The 11,389-nt window shown below is 48.4% G+C and overlaps 1 protein-coding gene across 1 annotated transcript; it reads left to right on the top strand.

The window, feature by feature from the left end:
* Positions 1-42: 42 nt before the first annotated feature.
* Tnfaip1 (TNF alpha induced protein 1) lies at positions 43-11,233 on the top strand. Its single transcript, XM_042691124.1, has 7 exons — positions 43-214; positions 3,820-4,138; positions 4,969-5,138; positions 5,490-5,579; positions 5,656-5,708; positions 6,401-6,596; positions 8,410-11,233. The coding sequence occupies exons 2-7, from the start codon at positions 3,934-3,936 to the stop codon at positions 8,644-8,646; spliced, it is 951 nt and encodes a 316-aa protein (XP_042547058.1). The 5' UTR covers positions 43-214; positions 3,820-3,933; the 3' UTR covers positions 8,647-11,233.
* Positions 11,234-11,389: the final 156 nt, after the last annotated feature.

Here is an 11,389-nt window from a genome sequence, read left to right as displayed (position 1 = left end):
CTGACTCTATCCCCCTGGCCCAGCGCGGTGCACGCTGGGCCTTGTAGTCTCGCTTTCCCGAGAGGTCAGGGCTGGGCCGCTGCTCCGGGAGGAGTCGACCGGTGCAGGATGTGAGCTCACAGCCGGGATTGCTGGTGGACTGGCGGCCACAGGCCCGGGGTTGGTACGGAGTCCACTCGACACTCGGTGGGGAGGAGAAGCGCCCCGGAGGACGGTGAGAGACTGGCCTGCAGAGGCCGTAGGGAAAGGAATGGATGGACCGGCCCCCGCCAGGTCATGGCTGGGGGCTGGGGTGGGGGGAGACGGAAGTTCAGACCCTCCACTGGGGTAGTGTCAGAACCGGTCTGCAGGCTGAAGAACACCCTGCACTGGTCTGGAGAGAGGCGGGGTGTCGCTAAGTTTCTTCGGGACTCGTTGCATGGAGTCTGGGATTGCTCCCCTCTAGTCCAGATCCTTCCCCTCGTGTGGGAAGGATTTCTGGGTCCTCCTTTGACCACCCCACTGCCTTCTGCCGTCGTGATGGTGTGTCCTTTGTTCTGCGAGACGGGGGCCCACCGCCAGCCGTAGGATCCCTAAATAGCCACACATGACGCCCGGAAGGAAGGGCTCGGCGGCTATCAGTGGGAAGTGCATTCTCCACGGAATATCTTTCTGGGGCGTCACCTGCCACCGGATTCCAGGAACTCATTGGCCCGGGTGGAATCCGTCCTAACGTCATCCAGGAGCTCAAGGCAATTGCTTTGTGGGAAAGAAATGGATTAGCTCCGGAATTTGTCTTTCTCTCGCGGCATTCCTATCCATTGACTTCCTTTGATTTGGCCAAACGAGCTTTCTTTAATCCTGGGGAAATCCGGGCTGGCCACAAAGTACATAAGGAACTTGCTAAAACCTGTTGAAAGGATGAGTTTAGTCCTTTGAGGTGGGCGGAGGAAGGGAAGGTTATCTCACCCATTCTAGTGGTGCTTGGTAGCAGTCTCCTGGCTCACAGGAACAAACCAGGAGGAATTCACTTCACTTGATGCCCCTCCTGCCCCTCCAGCTTTCTTCCCAGAGACCCTTCTAAGTCTTTTCAGGGACAACTTCAGACTAACAAGCCGAGGTGTTAATTAAAATGTGCATGACACTTTTAGGGGAGCAGAGCAGTGACCTTGGAGAAGTAGTTACCATGTTTCTGGATTGCCCACATAAAAGATGATGCCCAACCAGAAACCGACTTCATGTTATGAGATTATTCCACTTTTTCTTCTGTCCTCATCACTATCGCTGTGATCCAAGACTTCATTACCTCTTCCCAAGAATGCTGCTGACCTTCCAATCTCCTGTCATGTACCCTTACAATCCCTTCTCTACATAGCAGCCAGAGCTAACTTTGAAACATAAATAAATCGGTTCATATCACTCCTCTGTGTAAAGCTTCCCAATTGATTCCTCTACTGTATTACAAATAAAATAAAGCTCTTCACTGACATCTTGCACCTCTCTTCCCTGACTTAAGCCTCGGGCCAGTTTCCCCCTGCTTTCTGTGCACCAGCTACATGACCTTATTTCTGTTCCTAAATCTTTCTAACAGGAATTTAGACTTACTCTTCCATCTGTCTGGAATTCTCTCTTTAGACCTCAGCTAAAATTCTTGTTAACATCGTGGTCTTCTTTGAACTGCTTGAAGCAAGGAGAGTATCTGTGCATAGTTACCTACTGTGTAAGGTAGTATTTACTCAATAGTTTTATTGCTGAGTTAAATGAGCTAAAAATATAGACTAAATGCCTAAAAAAGTACCTGCTACATAGTAAGCCTACAGTGAATATTTAGCTATTGTGCCTTTATATCAGCAAAAGAATTTTAATGATTCTATTTTCTTGTTTTTCTTTAAGACATTATCTTGGTATGTAGCCCAGTCTGGCCTCCAATCCAAGATCCCCCCCTGACTCAACATACCTGAGTGCTGGGGTTATGGGAGTGCTCCACTAAGCTCAGCCTAGTGACTCTTTAGATAGCCAGAACATAATGCAGTTGTCCATCAGTATGGCTCCAGGAACTAATGATAAAATGATGGAGTGTTTACATATAACGTATGCACATCCTCCTGTATACTTTAAATCACCTCTGGATGGCTTATTTATTATACCTAATGTAAATGCATATGAAAATGTACAATGTAACCAGGCACAAGTGGCTCACATCTGTAATCCCAGCTACTCAGGAGGATGAGATCTGGAGGATGACTATTGAAAGCCAATCCAGGCAGAAAAGACCATGAGAGTCTATCCAAAATAACCAGCAAAAAGTAGGACTGGAGGCATGGCTCAAGTGGTACAGTTCTAGCCAAGCAGGCCAAGGCCATGCAACACCCTGAATTCAAAAATGTACAATGTAAATATATGCAGTGTAATGCTATGTAACTAATCATTACATTGTTTATGAAACAATTACAAGATGTAGAGTGAAGTTGCATTTTGGGGGTTTTTTTTGTTTTTGTTTTTTTGGTCGTGGGGCCTGAACTCTGGGCCTGGGTGCTGTCCCTCAGCTCTTCAGCTCAAGGCTAGTGTTCTACCATTTGAGCCACAGCGCCACTTCTGGTTTTCTGGTAGTTAACTGGAGGTAAGAGTGTCATGGACTTTCCTGATCCAGCTGGCTTTGAACCTTGATCCTTGGATCTCAGCCTCCTAAGTAGCTAAGATTACAGGTGTAAGCCAACAGGGCCCAGCAAGTTGCAATTTTTAAAATATTTTTCAATCTCCTGTTGTTTGAGTTCATGGATTCAGAACCAAGAAGCAACTAAGCCTCACAAATGGAGGGATGGAAGTAGATTAAATCCCAAGGGCGACCTTGGTTTGTTTGCTTCATACCTCAGATCTGTGAACTTGTTAGTGTTTTAATTTACACATTAGCTAATCGTGTTTAGATTTATCATCTGGACTTATCTTTTTCTCCCCATTCTTACTGGGAGTGAAGAGAGGAAGAGACAGGGCTGGAGTATCTCTCAGGAAAAAGTAGCAAAAATAGCCATCCTGTAGTTGTTCTGCCTTGAAAAAATGGTGACAGGGGCTGGGAAGGTGGCTCAGTGGTAGAGTGCTTGCCTTGCATGCATGAGGCCCTGGGTTCGATTCCTCAGCACCACATAAGCGAAAAGAAAAAAGCCAGAAGTGGCACTGTGGCTCAAGTGGTAGAGTGCTAGCCTTGAGCTGAAGAGCTGAGGGACAGCACCTAGGCCCAGATTTCATTCCCCACGACGGGACCCCCCAAAAAAAGAGCTGAGGGACAGGGCTCAGGCCCAACAAAAAAAAAAAAAGAAAGAAAAAATGGTGACAATTTCAGGAACTAGGGGCAAGGCCACTGCCAAGAAAGGGGAAAGGCCAGGAAGCTCAGTGGGAGTCCAGGTAACTCCGGCCAAGCACACTGGCCAGCCACCTCCGCAGCCACACTCACTTTCCTTCCTTAAGGAGCCTGGAGCAGGCCTGTTTCTGAGGCTGCACTCTTGAGAAAGGAAATGTATCCTGTCCTTTAGACTCCAGGGAAACTCCAAGGCTGGCTAGATTCCCAATAGGTTGGACTGAAAGTGTGGACCTAGGGAACCTTGTGAATTTGGAATCTTTCTGGTGGCTCCTAGGACAAGCTGTTCCTGGGGACCTCTCTTGTGGGGTGGTGAGGTGACTAAGACCAGTGTTGTGAGAGACTGTGTTCCCAGACAAGGAGCAGCAGCAAAGTCATTCCTACTGTTGCCTAGGGACTTAGCCTGGGCAGAGCAAGGAGGGAGAAGTGTAGCCTCCTTGTTTGAGGGCTCTGTTGTGCTGACTTCCTGTGTTCTCCTCTGCTCACAGCACTGAGAGTATGAGGTTCTGGCCTCCATCAGCCACTCACTTCTGACCACTTCCACCACGGCGGAGCCTTCCAAGCCTACCTCCTGCCGTGTGGTGATCTATCTGCAGCGGGAGATGTCAGGGGACACCTGTCTGTGCCCAGCCTCAGGGGCCAAGCCCAAGCTAAGTGGTTTTAAGGGAGGTGGGCTGGGCAACAAGTACGTGCAGCTCAATGTCGGCGGCTCACTGTACTACACAACTGTGCGGGCCCTCACCCGGCATGACACCATGCTCAAGGCCATGTTCAGCGGGCGTATGGAGGTGCTGACCGACAAAGAAGGTGAAGCATGGGGGCTTGTTGGGTAGGGTGGGAAGGGAAGGGGGAGTCAAGGAAATGATTACAGAGCACAGCTTAGGCCTCACAGATCTAAAGCACAAAAACACTTTTCTTTTTCACCTTTGAAATTGCCCCCTAGGAGGCTGTATGTCCAGGGACAAGATCTATACTTTAAAATTCAGGGAGAAGGGTAAAGAGCAGTTTGATGGTCCCTTCCCTCTCCTGCCCCCTGGGCCTCGTGCTCTGGGCTCAGAAAGTTCCTTTGCTTGCTACTTGCTGCTGGACTTAACCAGGTGGTCTTTTTTCTGGAGGAGGAAAGGGGGAGGTCATGAGGCTTGAACTCAGGGCCTGGGCACTGTCCTTGAGCTTTTCATTCAAGGCTAGTGCTCTACCACTTTGAGCCACAGCACCACTTCTGGATTTCTGGTGGTTAATTAGAGATAATTAATCATGGGCGGGGCTGGGAAGGTGGCTCAGTGGTAGAGTGCTTGCCTTGTATGCATAAAGGCCTGGGTTCGATTCCTCAGCACCACATAAGCAGAAAAAGCCAGAAGCGGCGCTATGGCTCTAGTGGTAGAGCGCTAGCCTTGAGCACAGAGAGGCTCAGGGACAGTGTCCAGACCCTGAGTTCAAGCCCCAAGACTGGCAAAAAAAAAAAAAGAATCCAGTGAGCTTTTCTGCCTGGGCTGGCTTTGAGCCATGGTCCTCAGATCTCAGCCTCCTGATTACAAACTTGGATTACAAGCTTGAGCCATTGGCACCCGCTGGGCTTTCTTATTGTTGAGGCACTTAATACAAACAGTAATCTGGAGTGGGGGGAACTGAACTCCTAGGCTGGATCCTCATCGACCGATGTGGAAAGCATTTTGGCACCATTTTGAATTACCTCCGAGATGACACCATCACCCTCCCTCAAAACCGTCAAGAAATCAAGGAATTGATGGCTGAAGCAAAATATTACCTCATTCAGGGCCTAGTGAACATGTGCCAGACTGCCCTGCAGGTATGCAACAGATGGGGGTGGGGAGGGGCTGGGATGTAAGGGTACATTTCTGGCAGGCTAAGTGGGAGATGAGGTTGGTGAGTACAAACCCAGTCAGAACAGGCCCAACCACCCAGCATACGTGTGTTCACACTTGGCAGTGTGAGCAGGCTCTGCTTCTAGTTCTCAGGCCTACTATCTATAGACTGTAGGTTTTCTGGAAGTGGGGTATCTGTTGCCAGAGGCCTCATGACCTCTAATGCCTCCTTACCAAGGTGGGAGGGGGCATGATAGAGAAGCTTGGGGGTGCCTGGCTGAGCCTGCTAGCTGAAGATTCTAAGCAAGACTCTCTGCTCTGTGTGTGTTACCCAGGACAAGAAGGGCTCCTACCAGCCTGTGTGCAACATCCCCATCATCACGTCCCTGAGGGAGGAGGACAGACTCATTGAGTCCTCCACCAAGGTATGGGGAGTATGGAGGGCTATGGCCAGGGGATGCCAAGACCCCGGCCCGGTCCTCACTCTCTCCTCCCTCACAGCCCGTGGTGAAGCTGCTGTACAATAGAAGCAACAACAAGTATTCCTACACCAGGTAGGGGTCTGGAGAAGGGCTGTGTGAGTGCAGCTAACAGGGCTGAGCAGACAAAGTGAACCTTGGAGAGAGGGCATGGGTTTGGGGTTTGGAACCAGTGTTTCTGAGTAACAAACTGGGAGTAGAGGGCAGTCGGGGGCAGAGGCATTTGGAACTAGGCCCAGGGCCCAGGTTGGGATACAGATAATGGAATATAAATGTGCCCTTACCTTGCCACACGTCAGGAGTGTGCCAGGTGTGTTCACTGTCCTAGCCGATGGAGGAGGGATGCTAAGAAGCCAGTTATCCAGGAGTTCTAAACCTCTTGCAGCCTCTGGACTTGTACTGGACTGACTTCCCTTGTGGCCCCCAGCAAACCAGTGTGCACAGGTGGCTGCAGACTCCCAGTGACTCCCTGTGGACAGGCACATGGTCAATGTCAACCCCACAGAAACAAAGGAGCACCACCTGCTGAAGTAGCAACAGAACTCCCTCTTTCCAGGCTTAGGAAGAGCTCCTCCCTCAGTTTTCCTTGCTATGATCAAAAGCCAATGGGATCCTTTTTCCTCATAAGTACCCCAACCTAGAGGGACCTTCCCCCCACATACCAGTACCTTCATTTCAGCAGCAATACAGGGACAGGGAGGGCCCACCAATCCCCTCTTATGCCCAGACCTCATTCCCAGGCCTGCTGGCCTTCTTGGATTTTTCAGCAACTCTGATGACCACCTGTTGAAGAACATTGAGCTGTTTGACAAACTGTCCCTGCGCTTTAATGGTCGAGTACTCTTCATCAAGGATGTCATTGGTGATGAGATCTGCTGCTGGTCCTTCTATGGCCAGGGTCGGAAGCTGGCAGAGGTGTGCTGCACTTCCATCGTGTATGCCACAGAGAAGAAACAGACCAAGGTATGGGGCCTTCCTCTGCCCAGAGGCAGGACACACAGCAGCCAGGGAGGGACTGGTTGGGGCAAGATGGATGCTGACACAAGGAACAAAAAGGGCCACATACATACTCAGCATTCTTACCCAAACATGCTATGCTGGTGCTGGCTAGGACAAAGCCAGAAACAGGGAAATGAAGAACAGACAGAAATTGTTCATTCCTGACTGCCAAGAGAGCCCACTGACCAGTAGGAAACTTCCTGTTGCAGTGGCAACAAATCAAGTTCGAATTCTGGTTCTACCACTTGCCTGACATTGGTGATGATGGACAAACCACTTAAATGTAAACCACATAGGCCTTTTTTCTCTTTTGCAAACATGAGATGCAACAATAGGAGGATTCTTTTTTTTTTTTTTTTTTTGTCGGTCGTGGGGCTTGAACTCTAGGCCTGGGCGCTGTCCTTCAGCTCTTCAGCTCAAGGCGAGTGCTCTACCACTTGAGCTACAGCGCCACTTCCGGTTTTCTGGTGGTTTATTAGAGATAGGAGTCTCACAGTCTTTCCTGCCCGGGCTGGCTTTGAACCGTGATCCTCAGATCTCAGCCTCCTGAGTAGCTAGGATTACAGGCGTGAGCCACCAGCGCCCGGCTTAATAGGAGGATTCTTAAGGGAAGCAGCGTGATATAGTGGCCATAGCTTGGGCTTTCAAGTCAGAATGCTGTTCAGAACTCCTGGCTGGCCCTCAGATCTCAGTCTTCTGAGTAGCAAGGATTACAGGCACCATCACCATGCCCCAGTGACAGTTCCCTTTTATGTATGTGTTTGATTATTGACTTGCGTTAGGCTCTTTCCTACACTAAGCAGTTTACATCTTTCTTGTGATGCTGACAACTTGAGGTAATATTAGCCAGACATACTAGTATACAACCACATTCAGGAGGTTCAAGCAGGAGGACTGTAAGTCAGAGGCCAGACAGGATTATATAGTAAGCTGCATGGTACTTGGTACAAATATAGCTCCACCAGCCTGAGCTACATGGAACAACCATGTCTCAGAAAAACAAAAACATGCATGACAGTTCAAAACTGTAATTGTAGCTACTCAGGAAGGCAGGGAGGACTGAGGTTTGAGGCCAGCCCAGACAAAAAAAGTTGGCAAGACCTCATCTCAATTAATTAAAAGTTGCGCATGATGTTATGTGCCTGTCATCCTAGCTACTTAGGAAGCCTAAATTGGATCATGTTTAAGCCAGCCTGGGCAAAAAGTAAGACCCCATAAAAAAATTAACTAAAAAAGAGCTAGGGGCATGGCTCAAGTGGTAAAGAACCTGCCTAACAAGCACAAAACCTAAATTCAAACCCCAGTAATGCCAAAAAAAATTTTTTTTTAACCCTGGATAGTAACATCACATTATACACAAAGAAACTGCAGTCCAGAAAGCTTAGGCCAAAGGCCTCCCAGCTAGTAAAAGGCAGAGCTGTGTGCAGCTAGGCCCACCTTCCATGCACACTAGTCATCAGTCTTGGATTAGCATGGGTCTTGGGCAGGGTCCTGTCACTCTGTAGTGACAACAGAAATGCCTAGTCCTCCCTCATTAAATTCGAAAGTGTTTTTTTGTTTGTTTTTTGTTTTTGGTGGGGTCTGAACTCAGGTTTGCACATGCTAGACAAGTCATAGAGGACATCCCCTCATACCTCCTTCAGAAGGAGACCTGCCCTCCATCATTAGCCAGCCACTGATCTTGTGAGGTACAGGCTTTGTGGAGGTGCACAGGGCCAAGAGCACAGGTAGGCACTCCCACTGAGATGGAACCTCAGTTTTGTCTCCTTCACTCCAGGTGGAATTCCCAGAGGCCCGAATCTATGAAGAGACACTGAACGTTCTACTCTATGAGACCCCCCGCGTCCCCGACAACTCCTTATTGGAGGCCACAAGCCGGAGTCACAGCCAGGCTTCCCCCAGTGAAGATGAGGAGACTTTTGAACTCCGGGACCGAGTGCGCCGCATCCATGTCAAGCGCTACAGCACTTATGATGACAGGCAGCTCGGCCACCAGTCTACCCATCGCGATTGACAAGGCCCTGCCATCCTGTGGAGCCCCTCCAACCCTACTGGCCACCCCTTGCTGCTGCCAGCTGGAGTCAGCTCCAGCATGCAGAGGTGATGAGCCCTGCCTGGGAGGTCAGAGGACCTGCCAGGGTCCCTTCCCCTAGCACTTCCAGAGCTGCTCCCTTCCTGCCCAACAGGAAGATGCTTCTGCTCTGGGGTACATGGACACACACCTAGCTAAGAAGCCATTCCCATGAAGAATGGCTTCACTCGGGAAGAAAGGCAGCTTCTGGTGCTACAGAGGCCTACTCTTTTAACAGGAAGGGGCTTCTTCCTAAAGTGTTTAAGCATAGGTTTGACAAGCTTAGGTTTTAAATAGTATAGATGTTAGATATAATGGTGCATGCCTTTAAGCCTAGATACTGGGGAGGCTAAGGCAGGAGATCAAAGTTTGATGCCAACCTGGGTAACTTATCTAGACCCTATCTCAAAGTGAAAATTTCTAGAGGACTGGGCATATAGCTCAATCAGTGGTAGAGGACTTATTTGGAATGTGCAAGTCCCTGATTCAGTCCCCAGGACCACCAAAAAAAAAAGAAACTAGGAAATAATTGCTTTTGGTCTTATGAGTGAGGACTAGGCATTTTTGTTGCCTCCACAGCTTGCCAGCACCCTGCTTAAAGCAGACCCCTCAGCTAACCCTTCTTGATGCCTTTGGGATCTATCCTTAAAGCACTGTGTATTTTTATTCAGGAGATTTGTATTGTGTCCTAATCCATCTTTCTCACCTTAATCCCCTTTCCTGTAGAAATAGAAACACTTGAGGGAGGGGATAAAGATGAATCAATTTTTAGGTGGAGGTGGTAGTAAATACCTATAATCCCAGTACTTGTGAGGCTAAGGTAAGAGAATCCCAAATTTGAGGCCAATTTGGGCTGTTCAGCGAGACTCTCCAAAAAAAAAAAAAAGCAATAAAAAAGAAAAAAAATAGAACCTGAACAGCTTTAGCTTTGCTGGTCTTGGCCAGCCAGCCCAAAGGGCACCAAGGAAGGAAGTTGGGACCTGAGTTCTTAACAGTATCTTGTGAAAAGACTCCACCCAACATCTTAGAGCCACGTCACTCACTCCTTGCATCTAACAGGGTTCTTTTTGACTCTTGCTCTTTGGTGCCCTCAGTCCCAAGACACAATGCCCTTATATACTATAAAGGCAAAAGCTATCTTGGGGGCCAAGAGCTCCTTTGGATCAGAAATACATCAGGAAGGCAGCAGAGCCCAAGCATTGCGCATTGCCAGCCTCTATACCCATCAGCTGAGGACCACAAACTGGGATACCTGGGATCCCAGCAGGCCCTGCATGGATGGCTCACCCCTGATATCCATGTTCTTAGTAGGGAAAGTGGTTCTGCCCTGTGGTGAGTGATAGAGGAGGCCCTTCTCATTCTTTTTTGGGGGTCACTTGGCCTAGAGATGTCAAGCACCAGACAGGGTATGAGTTTCTCCTCAGGACTTTGGTTTTCATTCCCTTGTTTGTTTGCCTTGGCCCTTTGAAGCAGCTTATCTGAATTGTTTCCAGAGGAATGCTGTGAGGGAAGGAACTGATGGTCTCTGCTGGACAGAGCATCATGGCCACATACTATGCCTGCTCCCTTGGGGAGGAGCACAGGTGATCAGGTTCATCACTATTGACTACTCATGATCACTAAGTGGCCACACAGAGCTGACTACTGGAAAATGCCAGGCCCAGAGTTGGGCACTCACGGACCTGTCAAAAGACATGGAGCAGGGGTGATATGACTTAATCAGGCATTTTAAGTCACAGTCTTGAATGTATAAATAGTTCTAAGACTCAGATCAGGCACCTTGATGATCAGCTAATTCTTATAGCCCTCACTAGAATTAAGACAATCCATTTCTTGCACAAATTCAAGCTTTGGCTTTGTGGCTTTCCCACAGAGATTGGAATGCTTCAACCTGAGGCCACCAGCCTATTTTCTCAGCTGCTCTCATGAAGCCCTTTAGTATGCGAATTCCCAGCTTCCCACTGAGGTATTTCCATGCTTGTTCTTTAACCTCCATGTCCCTTTTAGCCTCTACTTACTTCGATATTCAGGCCTTCCGCTCTTAACAGGATCTAGTCTTGGGTTCTAAGGAAGCACAGTAGTCTGACGCTGGGCATTTATGTTCTTTGACTGGAAGTAATCTTGGTCTAAAACACTAACAGTGATCTTAGCTTTGTTGAGTGGACTTTGTGACATATGGGTGTGGGGAATCTCTGTTCCCAAGAGATGAAAAAGCAGATCTTGACACTATGAATTTTCCAAAGAAAAGCAGCCTAAGGGAGAGTATACAGAGTAGGGATAAAGGTCAAACTGTCAATTTCTGAGGAAACTGGCATTTCCTCAGAAATAAAACCCAGGACTAGGTTTTATTAAATTTGGTGTGCAACCATGGTCTCTCCAAAGATGGCACAGATCTGGCATGAGAGAACTTTTCCTTTGTCATATAACTGCAATCCTTTGTGGCTCAGCCTAAGTGATGGAAGTAAACACTAATTTCTAATAAAATTGTATAATGCTGCACTGGCACAGACCTATGTTTGCAGTAAGTAGAGTTGTGGACTCAGTTCCTAAATTTCTATTCCCCATCAGACTTTTTGTGTTCAGTCTAGGTCATATGACTACCTACTATATTGAACTACAGCCCAAGCTCCCCGTGGTGGGGGATTAAGCAAAACACTAACAAGAACTAGAACTGAGATTTAATATT

The sequence above is a fragment of the Dipodomys spectabilis genome, unplaced genomic scaffold (genome assembly GCF_019054845.1).
Source record: "Dipodomys spectabilis isolate Male_0828 unplaced genomic scaffold, ASM1905484v1 ptg000004l, whole genome shotgun sequence".
NCBI lineage: Eukaryota > Metazoa > Chordata > Mammalia > Rodentia > Heteromyidae > Dipodomys > Dipodomys spectabilis.
Note: the sequence above shows the minus strand (reverse complement) of the source record. Positions and strands in the feature narration are given on the sequence as shown.

Excerpts from the sequence above, each read along its gene's own strand:
- Tnfaip1 (XM_042691124.1), top strand. The coding sequence starts at position 3,934 with ATGTCAGGGGACACCTGTCTGTGCCCAGCCTCAGGGGCCAAGCCCAAG. Across the intron at positions 5,139-5,489 it reads TGTGCCAGACTGCCCTGCAG|GACAAGAAGGGCTCCTACCA; the intron begins GTATGCAACAGA and ends TGTGTTACCCAG. Across the intron at positions 5,580-5,655 it reads TCATTGAGTCCTCCACCAAG|CCCGTGGTGAAGCTGCTGTA; the intron begins GTATGGGGAGTA and ends CCTCCCTCACAG.